The sequence below is a fragment of the Xenopus tropicalis genome, chromosome 1 (assembly GCF_000004195.4).
Source record: "Xenopus tropicalis strain Nigerian chromosome 1, UCB_Xtro_10.0, whole genome shotgun sequence".
Classification (NCBI taxonomy): domain Eukaryota; kingdom Metazoa; phylum Chordata; class Amphibia; order Anura; family Pipidae; genus Xenopus; species Xenopus tropicalis.
The window spans coordinates 196,705,098-196,726,816 of NC_030677.2; the positions used below are offsets into that span (position 1 = coordinate 196,705,098).

General features: G+C 42.0%; 1 protein-coding gene across 2 annotated transcripts; it reads right to left on the minus strand.

Annotated features, from left to right (window-relative positions):
• Positions 1–383: 383 nt before the first annotated feature.
• LOC101730448 (serine/threonine-protein kinase N1) lies at positions 384–19,817 on the minus strand. Of its 2 annotated transcripts, XM_031894432.1 has the most exons (18): positions 19,692–19,817; positions 16,830–16,931; positions 8,923–8,986; positions 8,253–8,346; positions 7,687–7,760; positions 6,565–6,658; positions 6,124–6,461; positions 5,871–5,941; positions 5,540–5,603; positions 5,367–5,458; positions 4,470–4,646; positions 4,095–4,157; positions 3,936–4,012; positions 3,402–3,544; positions 1,705–1,812; positions 1,076–1,156; positions 657–870; positions 384–483 (listed from the first exon to the last, which is right to left on the minus strand). In XM_031894432.1, exons 3-17 carry the CDS (start codon positions 8,974–8,976, stop codon positions 688–690), a joined length of 1,713 nt encoding a protein of 570 aa, XP_031750292.1. In that variant the 5' UTR covers positions 8,977–8,986; positions 16,830–16,931; positions 19,692–19,817; the 3' UTR covers positions 384–483; positions 657–687. The 2 variants fall into 2 exon arrangements, with proteins under 2 accessions (XP_031750292.1, XP_031750288.1); XM_031894428.1 differs by lacking the exons at positions 16,830–16,931; positions 19,692–19,817 and adding an exon at positions 11,018–11,189.
• Positions 19,818–21,719: the final 1,902 nt, after the last annotated feature.

Here is a 21,719-nt window from a genome sequence, read left to right on the forward strand (position 1 = left end):
AAAAATAGAATTATTTTATTTTAAAAAGTTTTATAGAAAAATAGAATTAAATTTTTTTACAAATTATATACAAAAATAGAATTACATTTTTTACAAATTATATAGAAAAATAGAATTAAATTTTTTTACAAATTATATAAAAAATAGAATTAAATTTTTTACAAATTATATAGAAAAATAGAATTAAATTTTTTTACAAATTATATAGAAAAATAGAATTCAATTTTTTACAAATTATATAGAAAAATAGAATTCAATTTTTTTTACAAATTATATAGAAAAATAGAATTCAATTTTTTACAAATTATATAGAAAAATAGAATTCAATTTTTTTACAAATTTTTTTACAAAATAGTAAAAAAATAAATAAATATAAACATTTATATAAAAATATAATCATCTTCATAGAAATGAAGACATTTGGCTTTGAACGTGTCTTCTTCCTCCGAGAAGATCGGGTCATCGTTAGTCAGCTGGGGATCTCTGAATTAGGAGGGAGAGGAGAGTTAAAGAGAAAATACAACCTCCGCAGGACACCAAGATAACTCCAACAAGCTGTTTCCCAAGACCCCTTATGCTAAGTGTATAATGCACCCCCTCCCTCCCTCCCTTTGTTCCATTTTTTCTTTTTATTTTTATAAAGGCAAACTCCTTACCTGGACTAAAGAATTCACAGGAACCCGGTTTTCAAGGCAGAAGAGCAGGACAATTCAACTGTTCTAATGCCTCTTCCAATGGGGTCCTGTGGGGTTGTGGGACACCAGCGCCCGGTAAGCGAAGGCGTACTAACTCCACTCGCTCTGGAACACTTATTTGAGGAGTGAATGGCGCCTGTATTTCTTGGCTCAGAAGGGCGTCCCAGTTAAATCCCTGTAAAACAGCAGGAATACTTTATTAGCACTATTTCGTTCTATTTATCTGTTATTTAACATATACAAATTCTATCCAATTCCAAGTGATACTGTATCTGCCCTGTGAAAGTGCGCAAGAGCTCACACAGGGAATAGAACTCGTGGATCTAAAAAGACCCCCCTGTTAATGGCTGCCACTTAGGAGGAGTAAAATATTCACATACCCTGAATAAAGAGCTTTCCATGACTTCTTTAGCGTCTGTTTTATGTGACCCGAGGCGAAGTTTGGCATCTTTTTTCAGCAGCTGCAAAGAGAAAAATGTATCATATTGAGGAGCATAAAGCAAACTCATGTAGGCAGGCGGGTGTGCCAGAAACCGGTACCGTATAGGCAGTGTGGGAGAAAAAATTGTACAAAAAGAAATTGCTCAATGAGAAACATTTGGCATTTTTGGAGTGCGCAGTAAAAAATAAAGCCCCAAAGTTTATAAATGGAAGTGCCAATGTGAGCAAGATTACATTAACATTAGGGGGCAGTAAATGATCCCTGGACAGGGTTGGACTGGGCTACCGGGACACCGGGAAAATACCCGGTGGGCCCCAGTGATCCAGGCCCGACCCTATTGCCGCTTCATCTGACCTCCGATGTCCTCCCCTGACGCGTTTCACATGTGCGCGTTCAGGGAAGGACGTCGGACAGGGGGCCCCTGCGGGGGAAGGGGGGTTAGAGGTGAACGGCAGGGGCCCCTGTGGGGGACGTGGTAGCCCCGGTGGGCCCTGCACCCCCCAGTCCGACCCTGTCCCTGGATTAAACATTCAAACAGCAGGCTGCAAAATCCCAACAGGTACTTACCCCTTGTAATGTGACCTTGACACTTAAAAGCAGATCTGGAGGAATTTTCGGCTCTGTATGTATAATTTGGGCCGTCAGGAGCTGCTTGTCTGTTTCGTCGAAAGGAAACTACAAACAGAAAAAAATATTTGGTTTAAAAGCATGAAACAAAAAAATGGCAACAATATCAGTAATGGGGTACGGTCCTGTAATGCTGCACTTTATACATGAAGCTGTAGGCTCAGTCACCATTAAACCCAACCCCAACATGATGAGCAATGTAAATGGTTAGACTTAAGTACAGGAATAGGACCCGTTATCCAGAATGCTTGGGACCAAGGGTATTCCGGATAAGGGGTCATTCTGTAATTTGGATTTCTATACCTCAAGTCTACTAAAGAATCAATAAAACATTAATTAAACCCTATGGGATTGTTTTGCATCAAAAAAGGATTATTTATATTTTAGTTGGGATCAAGTACAGGTACTGTTTTATTATTACAGAGAAAAAGGAATCATTTAACCATTAAATAAACCCAATAGGGCTGTTCTGCCCCCAATAAGGGGTAATTATATCTTAGTTGGGATCAAGTACAGGTACTGTTTTATTATTATAGAGAAAAGGGAATCATTTAACCATGAAATAAACCCAATAGGGCTGTTCTGCCCCCAACAAGGGGTAATTATATCTTAGTTGGGATCAAGTACAGGTACTGTTTTATTTTTACAGAGAAAAGGGAATCATTTAACCATTAAATAAACCCAATAAGGCTGTTCTGCACCAATTAGGTGTAATTTTATCTTAGTTGGGATCAAGTACAGGTACTGTTTTATTATTACAGAGAAAAGGGAATCATTTAACCATGAAATAAACCCAATAGGGCTGTTCTGCCCCCAATAAGGGGTAATTATATCTTAGTTGGGATCAAGTACAGGTACTGTTTTACTATTAAAGAGAAAAGGGGAATCATTTAACCATTAAATAAACCCAATAGGGCTGTTCTGCCCTAATAAGGGGTAATTATATCTTAGTTGGGATCAAGTACAGGTACTGTTTTATTATTAAAGAGAAAAGGGAATCATTTAACCATTAAATAAACCCAATAGGGCTGTTCTGCCCCAATAAGGGGTAATTATATCTTAGTTGGGATCAAGTACAGGTACTGTTTTATTATTACAGAGAAAAGGGAATCATTTAACCATGAAATAAACCCAATAGGGCTGTTCTGCTCCCAATAAGGGGTAATGATATCTTAGTTGGGATCAAGTACAAGTACTGTTTTATTATTACAGAGAAAAGGGAATCATTTAATCATTAAATAAACCCAATAGGGCTGTTCTGCTCCCAATAAGGGGTAATGATATCTTAGTTGGGATCAAGTACAGGTACTGTTTTATTATTACAGAGAAAAAGGAAATCAGTTTTAAAATTCTGAATTATTTGATTATAATGGAGTCTATGGGAGCTGGGCATTCTTTAATTCGGAGCTTTCTCGATAACAGGTTTTCGGATAAGGGATCCCATACCTGTACTGGGAGTGGATGGGGTTCAGCTACACAGAGGGGATACTATAATGGGGCTTATACAGATAAGTCCACCTTTCATCCAGGTTGGACGCTAAATGTAATAAATGTAAAAAAATGTTGCAGTAACTGAGCTCCTATTATGTTCAGGCCAAGCAGTGATTCCCTGATTCAGTTAATAAATGGGCACTTACCTCGCCAATAGCCATTCTGTACAGGATCACTCCAAGAGCCCACCAGTCCACCGATCTGGTGTAGTTTAACTCAGTGAAAATTTCTGGAGCCTTATATGGTACAGTTCCACAGTTGCCCCAGATCTCGTCCCTGTAGCCAATTCCTTGAATACAAACAGAAACATTTCATTAGTAGATTTGTTGAGATTAAAAGATCATTTATCTAATATAAAGATTAACTTGAAACCTGAACTATTGGTTTTATAAAAAATGAGGAACGTCACCGCCATGTTGGCGTGAAACAAAGAATCTGAGGGCAGGCTCTCATTAGTGAATTTGTATCTGCATGGTGACTGGAGTCTTTATGGGGCTTTAAACATGACTGTAACAATACTAATAATGCTGGATAATATACTCCTGCATTATCCATCTAGTGGGGCCACTATGCTGCGGACCCTGAGAAAGTGCCTACAATATAATGAACTCTATTAAGTATGAACATAAAGTTCTAATATGAACCCGTATGTCCAATGTCATTGTACGCAGCCATCTTACCTTCTATGCTAAGACCAAAGTCTGCTATTTTGGCATATCCTCGGCCATCCAGAAGGATGTTTTCTGGCTTTAAATCTCTGTATTGAGAGAACAGACACTGTTAGCCGGCCCAATTACCATATCAGACATTTCTAGGACTAAAGGAAATGCTCCACTTACCTATGAACAATCTTGTTTTCATGTAGGAACTTCAGCCCGAGGACAATGCAGGAGGAGAAGAACCTACAAGGGTCAAAAAGAGAAAAGTCACCTTTTTATGAATGCAATATTGAGTATTTATCTATACGGGTAAAAACCGGTAGCAATTGTTGGGCCTAGGCCCTCACTAAGCCTTTGCTTTGTTTCATGGTAATGAAAGCACAACCATGGCAATAACATGTTCCTATATGCCCTCGCTTGATAAAGGGAAAGAAGCAACCGCCCATGTTCACTGTATTGATTGGACAGTAATTACAATACTATTTATGTGCAGTGTTATGGCTACTATAAGGCTATCACTTGTGTGACCCTCTATAAAAGCCCAGTAGTACTTACGTAGTTCTCTCCAGCGATATGGCACCTTGTTTCAGTTGGGACTCCAAGTCCCCTCCCTCAGCGTAATCCATAGCGAAGCAGATATGTTGTCTGGTTATGAAGGAGGAGAATAAACCGACAACAAAAGGATTCTGCTTTTGCTTTGCCATAAGAAGGATGCGCTGCTCCAGAAGAATGCTGCAAAATAAAGCCATGAAACGTTTATAGAAGAAAATGACATAGGTGGGACATCTGCACCATGAATGTAGTGAATGTAACGCCCATTTATACTAATGGCACTATAACACGTATACAAGTGCAAGCACAGAATATAGTGGCACCATCACCCACCCTGTGCCCAAATACACTAATCAGGCCCTTTGGTTGGTTCTAAGGTTTAGGGTGAAATCATTTCACTTTGACCAATGGGAGGTACTTGTTGCATATTTATAATTAGCCAATCCTACTAAATCCCTATAGTAATAATTAATTAGGGGCATAACTATCAATATCCCAACAACTTATCAATCAGTGGATTTTTTTTAATACAATTGTGGTTTTTTTCCTTGTGTATTTATAAACAATCATCAGTTCTGAAGATCAGATCCCTACTGACTCAATTGCGTCATGGCAGTCGTTAGAAAGAATGGTTTTCTATGCAAAGTGTTGTTTTTTATGATACATCTCAACAAGTAAAAGGAAAAATTGTGATTATGAAAATCACCTCAGGGTGGCAGATTTACAATTTAAGTTTAAATAAATCTGTTAAAAATAAGCCAATGGCACTTTATGAGAGAATATTATATCAATAATGGAATCTGTATATCTTCTGGAACAGATATAAAACATCTGCCTGTAGGAATGTTCCAGACTATACACACAAATACTTATTGTTTGCGGTTTCCCCATTTAACTGACCTTCTATATTTAAATATAGTTTTGACTGCAGCCTTTGGTTGAGTCTTGATGGCTACAATTCTCCTGGTTTCTCTGTGTTGTGCCCGATATACCTGAAATAAGAGAGAGACCCCCATTATTATGCCTTTGTTCCAATAACCCCCCACCCCATATCTAGGGGGCCAGTAACTCACCTGGCCAAAAGCACCAGCACCCAGTTCACATTGTAGTTTGAAATCAGCCATAGTTGTCTGATTCCTGAGAGAAAACAAGAATGAAATATAATCTCAGTTACTTTATGGTTGACCTGTGTGTGTCAGGCAAACCAGAAGATAGAAAGATAGAACAAATCTTTATTACATCTTAGATACAGGCCCGCATCTATTTTCTTAATGCATGTGCCCCTGACGAAGGCCCCTCCCTGTGAGGATGAAACGCGTTGGGTTTTTGTATCTAAGATGTAGTAAAGGCTTTTCTATTTTACCATAACAACCTCAGTATCAAAATAGAAACCCAATATCCTACCTTGCGTCCACCTTTACGTGGTTTAGTGCCCTATCAATCTCTCTGATTATTTCACAGTAACAATTTCTAGCCTAGAGAAGGAGATGAAACACCATTAATTCAGTCTCACTTGGGCTAATGATACCATACAGTGTAGTCTAATCTTATGTATATCTCTATAAAGGATATTATGTGCCATAATCATTCTTATAGTATATTCTTTTACTGCATTTATACACAATACCCTATAAACCCAAATCTAACAAAATCTCACCAGTTCCAGCTTAGAAGGAGATAAACTCTTATCAGAGAAGTAATCACTTGCATCAGTATATTTGGAACTTTGAGCAGTGAACTCGGAATGCGGATCAGTATAGTGATCACTTGCACTAGCATAATGAGAACTTGGATCAGTGTAGTAATTCAGTGGTTCCACACAGCTTAAATATAAGCTCGCAGATTTCTCATCCTTTGCGGGAACATTCTGAGCAATATCCTCCACGTCAGGAATCACTTCAACATTCTGCGGCATCTCTTCATCATCCTTCTCTCTCTTTGGAATCAAAGTATTTCCAAAATCTGAGGAAGGATCACGAGGAATACTTGGAGACTCTGGAAAGATTAAAAATATAAAATTATTTTTTAAAAAGTCACCTTTTTAGTTATATGGGGGTCTCTGTGGGTTTATTGGGCATATATGTCCTTGGTTCTGTACCTGTAAGGATCTCAATTGGTTTCTCCTTCAGTAGCTCCTTTTCCTCGAGGATCATCTCTGTGTTGCTTACTTCCTGCACAATTTCTGAACATTTCTATAGAAAGCCAAATGATAAACTCATGATTAAAAGGCAAAGAATGAATCAGAAACTGATGCTGAAAATTCAGGAGATATTTCTCTGCCAGGAAAGTCAAGGCCGTAGCATTGTTAGTACTAAAGCCGCCCCAATGAGACAGGGGAGCTTGCATTGCACTGAATGTTACTTGCCTGTAGCACCAGCACCTTTTTGTGTAATATATACAAATGCTAGCGCAGCGCATAAAATAAAGCCCTGTTTTACTGTGCCCAGTGGGCAGAGGTCATGGGCAGGGGCGGGAAGGCAAGATTTTTTAGGGGTGGCAACTAGTTACGCCACTGCCCTTAAAGTGATACTGACACAAAAAAAATACTTTGTAAATTATGAATCTACATAAAAAGTAACCTATAGGTCATGTTGATCATTTTTCCCTGGTAGGGCTGCTTATGTAAGTAATTGTCACTTGAAGTTCCTAAACCCGACTGTTTTGCCAACCTAACTGTCCCTTCTCAGCCTGTCAGTTATAGCTTCTAATGCTAACAGCCTACTGCTGCACAAATATGGCAGCCCCCTCATAGAGGAACATGGGGGATCAGATAGGGAATGTAAAAGTATCAGGAAATACTTTTATAGCAAAATTATAAAGCTCCTGCAAAGACAGTGTTATGATAGAAATAAAAAAAAAGTTTCATTTCTGGTGTCAGTGTCTCTTTAAGCCAAATATATTAGGGGCGGTGCTTCAGGCAGAACATTTACAATACAATAACTAATCTCAAAATCCTGTGGCCTAAATGAAACACCTTAAAACAGGATACAAATGTACAAATACTATATTGGTCAAAAAGGGGAGACGAGCCTAAATATGCAGAATATGCTCCACCTTCTCCGCTAGGTTGGACGCACATTTAAGAAGCACTACAGCCTATAGTAACCCAACATAGCTGAGAGAACATTCTTTCCATGTGCTGCTGAGAGAGAACATGAACCAACAGCCAGTGACACTCAAGCCTAAACTCAGAGAGAGATGGTGGAACGTTCCACCTTACCTTCTTTTTACATTGACAGAGGTTCCTAATTGATTTGCAGAGGCGTCGAAGTATTCCTTTCTTCGCGCTTGCTTCTATAGTGGAAAATATAGATTAAAATACATTGAGATGATACAGAAACAAATACAATCACTTTCTAATACTGCCTGGCTGCTCTGATTGGTTAATCAGGAGGCCAAGCCGAGCAGTAGACCTATGAAATCAGGAGAATGTGGAAGAAGTCTATAGACTTTTCACCATAGGAGGAGGACTAGATCCTTAAATAATCATGTGTGAGGGAGGGCATTTATATGGAGTGCTAATGGTTTCTCCTGCTTTAGTACAAGTAGAGGTTGGTCTCTAGGTTTTAGGGATATTTGCCAAATTGGTAAATGACTGAATGCTGTTACATGATCCCCCATAAGCACCCCCTTCAGTTCTACCAACTTGTTCCCCATTGCTATAATATAACCTTGGGTTCCATATTACTTGTGCATATAAGAAGGCTGTGTGTTTCGTTAACCCTGTGAGCTGCGACTAAGGACAAAACAACAAAGTAACGCAGCCGATCCCTCAAATTCAAATACCTGCAGGTTTTTCAGCTTTCAGGTTCGAAGCAGATGAGATGTCTGTCTCTGTCTTTTGCAGAGGAATAGAAAAGACACTTCTGCTTTTAGGTTCCTGTGGGGGGGAAAGATTTTCACAAACACCATTAAAAAAATAAAACCTCCAAATATAAATATATAGATAAATACACATATAGCCTTAAAAACAGAGCTCAGTGATGTCAGCGGGTATAATTATTGCTTGTTGATGTCACTTATGGCTAGGGTTGCCACCTTAACCCTTTAATATCAGTCACATATTGAACCCACATCCTGCATGCCTAATAAGCAATTAAGTTAGATACATGCTGCATGGCTACATATAAATCAGTTCAGTCTGCAGCATGCATCTAAATGAATTGCTAATTAGCCATGCATGATGTCGTATCAATATGTGACTGGTATTTTATAAGGGGTGAGGTGACAACCCTACTTGTGACACAGGCACAGGACTCATTGAAACCCATATGTTATAATAATATAATGATAAATAAATAATGCACCCCCCTAACAGTGTCCAATATACATGAGCAGCTCCTCCCAGTCAGTCCCAGTCCTTCCCAACTCATCCCAGTCAGTCCCAGTCCTTCCCAACTCATCCCAGTAAGTGGGACACTAAAGTCAATACCAGAGGAAGACATTGGGGCCTTACCTTATTTTTAAGTTTAAAAAAGTTGGTAAATATTTTTCGCATTCGGTCACCCATGCTGCAGCTCCTGTAACAGAAAATAGAGATTTTATTTGAGTTTATGCTAAAATAGAAAGGAACCAGAGATTATTGTTAATTCTATGCAATTGTGTGTTTATTTTTAATTGTCAGTGCATCATTCCTATCAGTGCCTGCCCCATGGAGCTTTCAATCTAAATACAAGAACATACAGGCATGGGACCTGTTATCCAGAATGCTTAGGGCCTGAGGTTTTGGATTTGGATCTCCATACCTTAAGTCTGCTAAAAAAATCATTAAAACATGAAATAAACCCAATAGGAGGTAATAATATCTTAGTTGGGATCAAGTACAGGTACTGTTTTATTATTACAGAGAAAAGGGAATCATTTAACCATGAAATAAACCCAATAGGGCTGTTCTGCCCCCAATAAGGGGTAATTATATCTTAGTTGGGATCAAGTACAGGTACTGTTTTATTATTACAGAGAAAAGGGAATCATTTAACCATGAAATAAACCCAATAGGGCTGTTCTGCCCCCAATAAGGGGTAATTATATCTTAGTTGGGATCAAGTACAGGTACTGTTTTATTATTACAGAGAAAAGGGAATCATTTAACCATGAAATAAACCCAATAGGGCTGTTCTGCCCCCAATAAGGGGTAATTATATCTTAGTTGGGATCAAGTACAGGTACTGTTTTATTATTACAGAGAAAAGGGAATCATTTAACCATGAAATAAACCCAATAGGGCTGTTCTGCCCCCAATAAGGGGTAATTATATCTTAGTTGGGATCAAGTACAGGTACTGTTTTATTATTACAGAGAAAAGGGAATCATTTAACCATGAAATAAACCCAATAGGGCTGTTCTGCCCCCAATAAGGGGTAATTATATCTTAGTTGGGATCAAGTACAGGTACTGTTTTATTATTACAGAGAAAAGGGAATCATTTAACCATGAAATAAACCCAATAGGGCTGTTCTGCCCCCAATAAGGGGTAATTATATCTTAGTTGGGATCAAGTACAGGTACTGTTTTATTATTACAGAGAAAAAGGAATCATTTAACCATGAAATAAACCCAATAGGGCTGTTCTGCCCCCAATAAGGGGTAATTATATCTTAGTTGGGATCAAGTACAGGTACTGTTTTATTATTACAGAGAAAAGGGAATCATTTAACCATGAAATAAACCCAATAGGGCTGTTCTGCCCCCAATAAGGGGTAATTATATCTTAGTTGGGATCAAGTACAGGTACTGTTTTATTATTACAGAGAAAAGGGAATCATTTAACCATGAAATAAACCCAATAGGGCTGTCCTGCCCCCAATAAGGGGTAATTATATCTTAGTTGGGATCAAGTACAGGTACTGTTTTATTATTACAGAGAAAAGGGAATCATTTAACCATGAAATAAACCCAATAGGGCTGTTCTGCCCCCAATAAGGGGTAATTATATCTTAGTTGGGATCAAGTACAGGTACTGTTTTATTATTACAGAGAAAAAGGAATCATTTAACCATGAAATAAACCCAATAGGGCTGTTCTGCCCCCAATAAGGGGTAATTATATCTTAGTTGGGATCAAGTACAGGTACTGTTTTATTATTACAGAGAAAAGGGAATCATTTAACCATGAAATAAACCCAATAGGGCTGTTCTGCCCCCAATAAGGGGTAATTATATCTTACTTTCTGGATAACAGGTTTCTCTATAAGGGATCCTATACCTGTACTAACTTTTATACTTATACACTTATGCCTCTGATTTATCCTACAGACTATAAACTCCTACACTACTTTGTGGCACTGTAAAACCTATTACTATATTATATATATATATATATATATATATATATATATATATATATATATATATATATATAAAAGTTCCTATCAAAATAGTCACAGTCTTGTCAAATAAATCGCCGTTGCATCAAGAAAAAAGTCACAGTCGTGTGTTTGACACGTTGGAATATCTATAGTTACACAGACGGCCCATTCCAGGCCTACAGCCCCAGGCTCACACCCTATTCCCTCTATATATCTGAATGATAAAACCAATTGGCTGACTTACAGATATGGAGCCGAGCGAGGATGCGCCGAAGCAATTCGATGGTAAAGGCTTAAAGCCTAAAGGTGTTAAAGTGGCTTTAAGGAGGCAAAAACAGCTGATTAGGACAGAGCAGCTCCCAGGGGATCTGCCCTGCAACCCAACCAGCTCAGCTCTGACACTCGCTTGGCAGGGAAGCTGCACAAACTTCGCTGCCCATTGTGACATCACAATGTTCTGTTTGTTTGTTATGATGCAGCCTGAAAGGTTATTACAGGGCGAATTGTTCTGCTGCTCAGCTCGTATTCATACAGATAGGGACTGAGTCCCACAGGCATTTTAAAAAGTCAGTGAAATAAAAAAAAATTGCAGTTGTGTCAAAAAAGTCGCAGTCAAATAAATTGTGGTGACTTCAAAAAAAGTTGTGGTCAGTTAACCCTAGGGTTGCTGAATTGCTGGTTGCCTGTTAATAGCAGTTTAAAAGTGCAAATATCTGTAAAAAAAAAAAAGTGCTCCGGGTATGGTTACAGCAAGTTATTAGTGGGGCTTGTGAAGCAAAGCATCCCTATTGTTATCTCACAGGCTTATTTTTCTTATTATTATTATTATTCTTCCGTACAAAAGTTTGGTGCGTAACTAGTCCCGCACCGTTTGTCGTACACCCATGATTAGAAACGTGAAATTTACCACATTTGAAGAGGTTTGCAACCTGTGTCAGAAGATACCCCGCACAAGGGTATAAGTTTTACCCCCGGGGCAAGAGAGGTCCCCAAATTTGCCCCATTTACTTATAATGGGGATTTGGCAAATAACTAGTTTGTCGTAGACCCATGAATGAGGTGTCAAACCGTGCGGCTTATTCGGGAATGGGGTGCAATGGCTGATCTGAAGGGTGGGCGGTTAGTTGCCCCCGCAGGGGGCAATTAACCGGGCCAAAAATCCCATTGACTTAACATGGAGGCAAACTTTGACGGATTGTAGCGCAAAGAGGGATATTTTTAGAAACGTGAAATTTACCACATTTGAAGAGGTTTGCAACCTGTGTCAGAAGATACCCCACACAAGGGTATACGTTTTACCCTGGGGCAAGACAGGTCCCCAAATTTGCCCCATTGACTTATAATGGGGATTTTGGCGAATAACTAGTTTGTCGTAGACCCATGAATGAGGTTTCAAACCATGTGGCTTATTCGGGAATAACTATGACTTTTCTGAGAGGTGGGCAGTTAATTACCACCGTTTGTCGTAGACCCATGAATGAGGTGTCAAACCATGCGGTTTATTCGGGAATGGGGTGCTGTGACTTTTCTGAGGGGTGGGAGATTAATTGCCCAGCAGGGGGCAATTAATCACCGTTTGTCGTAGACCCATGAATGAGGTGTCAAACCATGCGGCTTATTAGGGAATGGGGCGCTATGACTTTTCTGAGGGGTGGGCGGTTAATTGCCCCAGCAGGGGCAATTAACCACCGTTTGTCGTAGACCCATGAATGAGGTGTCAAACCGTGTGGCTTATTCGGGAATGGGGTGCTGTGACTTTTCTGAGGGGTGGGATATTAATTGCCCCAGGAGATGCAATAAACCACCGTTTGTCGTAGACCCATGAATAAGGTGTCAAACCGTGCGGCTTATTCGGGAATGGGGTGCTATGACTTTTTTGAGGGGTGGGCGGTTAATTGCTCCAGCAGGGGCAATTAACCACCGTTTGTCGTAGACCCATGAATGAGGTGTCAAACCGTGCGGCTTATTCGGGAATGGGGTACTATGACTTTTCTGAGGGGTGGGAGATTAATTGCTCCAGCAGGGGCAATTAACTACCGTTTGTCGTAGACCCATGAATGAGGTGTCAAACCGTGCGGCTTATTCGGGAATGGGGTGCTATGACTTTTCTGAGGGGTGGGAGATTAATTGCCCTAGCAGGGGGCAATTAACCGCCGTTTGTCGTAGACCCATGAATGAGGTGTCAAACCGTGCGGCTTATTCTGGAATGGGGTGTTATGACTTTTCTGAGGGGTGGGCAGTTTATTGCCCCAGCAGGGGCAATAAACCATCGTTTGTCGTAGACCCATGAATGAGGTGTCAAACAATGCGGCTTATTCGGGAATGGGGTGCTTTGACTTTTCTGAGGGGTGGGCGGTTGATTGCCCCAGCAGGGGCAATTAACCATTGTTTGTCGTAGACCCATGAATGAGGTGTCAAACCGTGCGGCTTATTCGGAATTGGGGTGCTATGACTTTTCTGAGGGGTGGCCGGTTAATTGCCCCAGCAGGGCAAAAGTTCGGCGCGTAACCAGCAGGGGGCAATTAACCACCGTTTGTTGTAGACCCATGAATGAGGTGTAAAACCGTGCGGCTTATTCGGGAATGGGGTGCTATTACTTTTCTGAGGGGTGGGCAGTTAATTGCCCCTGAAGGGGGCAATTAACCACCGTTTGTCGTAGACCCATGAATGAGGTGTCAAATTGTGTGGCCTATTCGGGAATGGGGTGCTATGACTTTTCTGAGGGGTGAGCGGTTAATTGCCCCAGCAGGGGGCAATTAACCACCGTTTGTCGTAGCCCCATGATTGAGGTGTCAAATCATGCGGCCTATTCGAGAAAGGGGTGCTATGACTTTTCTGAGGGGTGGGCAGTTAATTGCCCCAGCAGGGGGGCAATTAACCACTGTTTGTCGTAGACCCATGAATGAATGAGGTGTCAAATCGTGCGGCTTATTCGGGAATGGGGTGCTAAGACTTTTCTGACGGGTGGGCGGTTAATTGCCCCAGAAGACAATTGACTTTTCTGAGGGGTGGCATTTAACCACCGTTTGTCGTAGACCCATGAGTGAGGTGTCAAACCATGCGGCTTATTCGTGAATGGGGTGGTGCAATGACTTTTCTGAGGGGTGGGCGGTTAATTGCCCCCAGCAGGTGGCAATTAACCACCATTTGTCGTAGACCCATGAGTGAGGTGTCAAATCATGTGGCCTAATCGGGAATGGGGTGCTATGACTTTTCTGAGGGGGGGCGGTTAATTGCCCCAGCAGGGGGGCAATTAACAACCGTTTGTCATAGACCCATGAATGAGGTGTGAAACTGTGCAGCTCATTCGGGAATGGGGTGCTGTGATTTTTCTGAGGGGTGGGCAGTTAATTGCCCCAGCAGGGGGCAATTAACCACTGTTTGTCGTAGACCCATGAATGAATGAGGTGTCAAACCGTGCGGCTTATTCGGGAATGGGGTGCTTTGACTTTTCTGAGGGGTGGGCAGTTAATTGCCCCAGCAGGGGGCAATTAACCACCGTTTGTCGTAGACCTATGAGTGAGGTGTCAGATCATGCGGCCTATTCGGGAATGGGGTGCTATGACTTTTCTGAGGGGTGGGCAGTTAATTGCCCCCAGCAGGGGGAAATTAACCACCATTTGTCGTAGACCCATGAGTGAGGTTTCAAACCATGCGGCTTATTCGGGAATGGGGTGCTATGACTTTTCTGAGGGGTGGGCGGTTAATTGCCCCAGCAGGGGGCTTATTCGGGAATGGGGTGCTATGACTTTTCTGAGGGGTGGGTGGTTAATGGCCCCAGCAGGGGGGCAATTAACCACTGTTTGTCGTCGACCCATTAATGAGGTGTCAAACTGTGCGGCTTATTCGGGAATGGGGTGATATGACCTTTCTGGGGGGTGGGAGGTTAATTGCCCCAGCAGGGGGCAAGATGGAGGACAAGATGGAGACAGTGGAGGACAAGATGGAGACAGTAGGGCAAGATGGAGACAGTAGGACAAGATGGACACAGTAGGACAAGATGGAGACTGTAGGGCAAGATGGAGACAGTAGGGCAAGATGGAGACTGTAGGGCAAGATGGAGACAGTAGGACAAGATGGAGACAGTAGAGCAAGATGGAGACAGTAGGGCAAGATGGAGACTGTAGGGCAAGATGGAGACAGTAGAGCAAGATGGAGACAGTAGGACAATATGGAGACAGTAGGGCAAGATGGAGACAGTAGGGAAAGATGGAGACAGTAGGGAAAGATGGAAACAGCAGGGTAAGTTAGAGACAGCAGGACAAGATCAACCAACGAAAATAATTTCAAAGTTTAATTCCCTGCCCCCCCCAGGAGCCACAATAACCACAAAATCAAAGGACAGAGAATCTGGAGGGAAGACAAAGCAAGTGGGTCTGATGGGAGATTTAGTTCTACGTTTAGGGAATGTGCGCGTGTAGGTGCTTACTTGGGCCCAGGCTTTGTGGGGCCCCTCACACTAGCTGTTAAATAGAAAGATATTAGGGTTACATCTTCCAGCCCCTCTTGGCAACCAGACAGCTATTGCTACTACTAAACATACATGGAGCAATCTATGCCCAATTTGACCAATCTGGCTAATCCAATCATTTATGGCCCATAATCCTTATAGTGGGATATGAATGGACAATGGAGCCCTAAACCATCTGACAGATATCTGGCCAATGACCAATCACTTTCCAATCTGTTTAGGTTGTTTAGTGATAGTTCTTTACATGGAATTGCCCCCTATTTAGTGGCATTCTGCCCTTGGCACAGTTGTTCCGTCAGACAAATTAAGGCGGCCATACACGGGCAGATTTAAGAGCAATTCGGCAGCTTATCTGCCTGTGTATGGGCTCTCTCAACAGGCCTACCCAACCAACATCTGCCCTACAATTGGCCAGATATCAACCAGGCAGGTTTGATTTCCCTGTTGGATCCAACGATTTTTCGAAAATAACGCCCATAATTCTTGATTTATTAACATTTAGTTAATTTTTTTTGCTAGAAAAAAAAATTGTCAGGTTTGATCTGTCGAGGGCAACTGAGACCTATGAAGCCTTAGAATAACAGAGGAGCAGACTAGTCAGTGACAGCCTGTCCATCACACATTTTAAAGGGGAAGTTAATCCCCCTCACTGGTTTTTATTTCACACATTTTCAAGGGGAAGTTAACCCCCTCACTGGTTTTTATTTCACACATTTTCAAGGGTAAGTTAATCCCCCTCACTGGTTTCTATTTCACACATTTTCAAGGGGAAATTAATCCCCCTCACTGGTTTTTATTTCACACATTTTCAAGGGGAAGTTAATTCCCCTCACTGCTTTTTATTTCACACATTTTAAAGGGGAAGTTAATCCCAACATTCAACCAGTTTCAAGTGAAACAAAAGCAACGTCCATTTAAACTACGGATGCACCGAACCCACTTTTTTGTGTTCTGCCGAACCCGCCCTAATGGATTCTAGCGAATCCCGAACCGAATCAGAATCTAAATTAGCATATGCTAATTAGGAAGGGTTAAGAGTTGCCGCGCGCTGAGCACCTGTCTAAAAATTTCCCCCCTAAATTTTAACCCTTTCCGAATGCTAATTAGCATATGCCAATTTATGCTAATTCGGGTTCTGATTCAGTTCGGCCGGGACCGTGGATTCGGCTAAAACCAAATCCATCAAAAAAAGGCTGGATTCGGCCAGAATCCCCAACCGAATCTGGGATTCGCTGCATCCCTAGTTTAAACTCAAAGTTTTAACAATAATTAGTGGTTCTCAGCCCGATACCCAGCCAACCCGGTCAGTATTCAATGTAATCTCATTTGGTACCACTAGATGGCAGTATAAAATACATTTGTTGGTTCAAGAATAAAAAAAGGTTAAATGGCAGAGGGAATTATTTGCTGTGTAACAGTGTCATTTAGAAATAAAAAGTATCCCATAAATATCAGGGCAAGGATTTGAGTTTTGGGCAAACTGTAGGTTCATTTTATACAAAAATACCTGAATATTAAAATTATAGTTCAACAATTGGTTCAGTATTTGCTGAATATTTTGTGGAGAATTTGGCCAATTGTTTACCTTGTGGATGTGCTGTATCGCTGTTAAAGGGTAAGTCCACCTTCTAGTGTGTTTATCCAATCGAGTCGGCCGGTGACTTTCATACTCGGCGAGGGGGAGGGGCTGTGAGATGAGAAAAATGTGAGAAAAAGGTCCCATTCGACAGATGGAAAACACAAAATAACAATTTCACATTTTGCAAAAGATAAAGCGCAGGAGGGGCAGTCATAGGCGGAGGGTTGTTTGGGAAGGCTAAAGATGGGCCCTACACAGACTGGCCTAAAGCTAATGGGGGCCTTAGGGGATTTGCTGGTGATGTAAAAAAGAACATCCATGCTATCTCTTGGGGTTCCCACTGACTCCCAGGGATACTGAGCAAAAGTGCGGGTGGAGGTGCTTTATTCACCCTTAAATGCTTAGGATACATGCACTTCTGTGAGGGGTTCTCTATCCATTTGTGTTTGGGATCAGTTGGCTTCATTTTATTTTAGTTTGTCTTATAACAAGATAGGCAGTGGGTACTGACACACCAGGCACATTATATACAGTGAGTCTGTAGGTACAAACCCGGCACATTATATACAGTGAGTCTGTAGGTACAAACCCGGCACATTATATACAGTGAGTCTGTGGGTACAAACCCAGCACATTATATACAGTGAGTCTGTGGGTACAAACCCGGCAAATTTTATACAGTGAGTCTGTAGGTACAAACCCGGCACATTATATACAGTGAGTCTGTAGGTACAAACCCAGCACATTATATACAGTGAGTCTGTGGGTACAAACCCAGCACATTATATACAGTGAGTCTGTGGGTACAAACCCGGCACATTATATACAGTGAGTCTGTAGGTACAAACCCGGCACATTATATACAGTGAGTCTGTGGGTACAAACCCGGCACATTATATACAGTGAGTCTGTGGGTACAAACCCGGCAAATTTTATACAGTGAGTCTGTAGGTACAAACCCGGCACATTATATACAGTGAGTCTGTAGGTACAAACCCAGCACATTATATACAGTGAGTCTGTGGGTACAAACCCGGCACATTATATACAGTGAGTCTATAGGTACAAACCCGGCACATTATATACAGTGAGTCTGTAGGTACAAACCCGGCACATTATATACAGTGAGTCTGTAGGTACAAACCCGGCACATTATATACAGTGAGTCTGTGGGTACAAACCCGGCACATTATATACAGTGAGTCTGTGGGTACAAACCCGGCAAATTTTATACAGTGAGTCTGTAGGTACAAACCCGGCACATTATATACAGTGAGTCTGTAGGTACAAACCCAGCACATTATATACAGTGAGTCTGTGGGTACAAACCCGGCACATTATATACAGTGAGTCTGTAGGTACAAACCCGGCACATTATATACAGTGAGTCTGTAGGTACAAACCCGGCACATTATATACAGTGAGTCTGTAGGTACAAACCCGGCACATTATATACAGTGAGTCTGTGGGTACAAACCCGGCACATTATATACAGTGCGTCTGTAGGTACAAACCCGGCACATTATATACAGTGAGTCTGTAGGTACAAACCCGGCACATTATATACAGTGAGTCTGTAGGTACAAACCCGGCACATTATATACAGTGAGTCTGTAGGTACAAACCTGGCACATTATATACAGTGAGGCGCAGTGTGTGGGAGTGGGAGGATACAGTATAGTACCTGTGGGAGTGGGAGGATACAGTAAAGTACCTGTGGGAGTGGGAGGATACAGTATAGTACCTGTGGGAGTGGGGGATACAGTATAGTACCTGTGGCTGTGGGAGGATACAGTATAGTACCTGTGGGAGTAGGGGATACAGTATAGTACCTGTGGGAGTGGGAGGATTAAAGTATAGTACCTGTGGGAGGAAAAATATAGTACCTGTGGGAGTATACAGTATAGTACCTGTGGGAGTGGCATGATGATACAGTATAGTACCTGTGGGAGTGGGATGAGGATACATTATAGTACCTGTGGGTGTGGGAGGATACAGTATAGTACCTGTGGGAGTGGGGAATACAGTATAGTACCTGTGGGAGTGGGAGGATACAGTATAGTACCTGTGGGAGTGGCATGATGATAAAGTATAGTACCTGTGGAAGTGGGATGAGGATACATTATAGTACCTGTGGGAGTGGGAGGATACAGTATAGTACCTGTGGGAGTGGCATGATGATACAGTATAGTACCTGTGGGAGTGGGATGAGGATATATTATAGTACCAGTGGGAGGATACAGTATAGTACCTGTGGGTGTGGGAGGATACAGTATAGTACCTGTGGGAGTGGGGAATACAGTATAGTACCTGTGGGAGTGGAAGGATACAGTATAGTACCTGTGGGAGTGGGAGGATACAGTATAGTACCTGTGGGAGTGGGAGGATGCAGTATAGTACCTGTGGGAGTGGGAGGATACAGTATAGTACCCGTGGGAGGATACAGTATAGTACCTGTGGGAGTGGGGGATACAGTATAGTACCTGTGGGAGTGGGAGGATACAGTATAGTACCTGTGGGAGGATACAGTATAGTACCTGTGGGAGTGGGATAAAAAGTTCACAGTTGGTTCTTAGGTAAAGGTTACAGCTGCAGATCCTTCATATCTGTCTCCATTTCTGCACTGCCTTCAGTTTGTAATATCTTCCCAGCCCTGCCCACACCTGATCCTTGATTGGTCAATTTTACTGGAGAAGCAGCAAAAAAAAAGGAGCCAATCAGGGGGAGTGGCTGCATGGCGCGGAAGTGGGACGTACTTGTACTGAGCTTCGTGTTACAGATAAAAAGCGGATTGTGGGATTCCTGGCAAGATGGGGAAGCACAACAAGCACATTTCATCTGCCAACTACTCCGGGCATAAGGACTTACCTCTTCCGGGCGGCATGAAACAGTTCTTTCCCCGCTCACAAGAGACACCAGAACCGCCGGACGGAGACAACATGGTGGAGGAGCCTCGTGGTCCGTTGGGCCTGACATTAGCCCAGAGCCACAAGCGGTCTCAGGCACAGCCTCAGGGGGAAGTGCAAACCTGGAAGACATGTTTAATATACTGTCACTAATGCCGCGCAAATCCCATTTGCAGACTTTGGGCACTGACCTTAATCATACAATATACACAGAGACTGTGGCACTAAAACAAGAGTAAGTGAGTGTGAGAGACACGTTAGGAGAACTGGGGGAGTGCAGCATATCATATAAATGGAGTTTTGCACTACTAGCACATAAAGGCGGTAAGGCTTTTGCCCCACGGTATCCCATGGCAACAGCACAATTCTGCCAACAACTGGACATACCTGTTCCAGGCATCACAGAATGGCCCAACTATATTCTAGGGGCACCGGAAGAAGGTCTCCCGACCCAAACGCCCGAGGTACCCCCCACCCCGCTTCCCAGGAGAGATGCGACTCCATCCAGACAGTGGGGGAAGCGACACCCAATCCCCAGCTCTCTCGCCCAGTGTTCCCCCGAGACAAGCGACACTCGGGAAACCTTTAACACAGCCGAGAGTATAACCCATACGACTTGCCTGCTTCCTACCTAAATATAGCTAAGTCTCATAACGGAATGGGACATTTCCCATCGCTCATGATAAAATAATCTGGAAATCCCAGGGTGTGTATCTGCCCCCAGTATGGAAATGTATATAGTTATCCTATTCCTCCTTATACTGAAGGTTCCCAAACCTTATAGGAAGCTCAGTCCTAACTTTCTCCCCCCTTCCTTCCTTCCCTCCCTCCTCTATATACCGTATATACTCGAGTATAAGCCGAATTTTTCAGCCCTAAAAATGTGCTTTAAAAGTAACCATCGGCCTATACTCAGGTATATACGGTAATTGCACGCAAACTACATGCAATACAGTAGTTGAGCGCTGTTTGCTGGAAAATCCATAGCCTGAATAAATGGAGCTTTTCTTTAAAAATTAGTAGTCCTATGAATTACGGACCTCCAACCTCCATGCAGTGAAGTGAAGAGCAATTCTATTTTATCTGCTGCTTGCAATTTGGTGCAATTTGGTATTTTTTAAAGAATACAGAAATGCCATATTTACTTATGGGATTAAAGATTTTGTATACAGGTATATGGATGTTTTTCATGCTGCACCATTGAGGGGCTTATACTCGAGTCAATACGTTTTTCCAGTTTTCTTAGGTAAAATTAGGTACCGCGGCTTATATTCGGATCGGCTTATACTCAAGTATATACGGTACTTTCTTAAACTGGCCCCCAACCTACTTTGCTTCCTGCGCTGAACCATAAACACAGGATACAGTATAATATGTGTATGTTTAACTGAATACACCTATTTTGAAAATCTTGAATAATTTAATGTTAATCATTTTTGGAATTTGAAACCCAAAGGAGTTTACCCCTATACCACGAGTGTAGATTAAACGGCTCATACCAGTTTCTCTAGTGGTTTCATTTCCCCCCAGTTATTATATTTCTTACTCCCGCTCCACCCAAAGTACATATCCCATTTTTCCTTTCCCCCCTTCTCTCCTGACCTTCTTATATCTCCCCCCAGGTGGAAGGAACAATCTATAATGCCTTATCCCAAACCCAAACTCTCACCCACAACTACACGATCAATGCAAATGGATGGAAAGGACAGCCTTGTTGCAAGAATTCAAAGCTAAAAAGATACAGGTTGCGCTGATCCAGGAGACACATTACAAGACCAATCAGATACCGAAATGCTATGACAAATATGATTCCACGATCATACACAGCCCCCCACAATTTACAAAAGTCAGAGGCACAGCCATTGTCCCCACTAATAACCTACAATTAGAGATTAGAGCTGCCAAAATGGACCCTCAGGGAAACGACACATTTCTCAAAGGGAAACTGAACTCCCTTACGTACACATTTGCCTCAATCTACCTACCTGAC

Bases quoted from the DNA above. Each gene is read 5' to 3' on its own strand.
- LOC101730448 (XM_031894432.1), bottom strand. From the start codon at position 8,976: ATGGGTGACCGAATGCGAAAAATATTTACCAACTTTTTTAAACTTAAA. The intron at 8,347-8,922 runs GTAAGGCCCCAA...TCCCCCCCACAG, and splicing joins TTTTTAAACTTAAAAATAAG to GAACCTAAAAGCAGAAGTGT. The intron at 6,462-6,564 runs GTACAGAACCAA...TAATCTTTCCAG, and splicing joins ACCAATTGAGATCCTTACAG to AGTCTCCAAGTATTCCTCGT.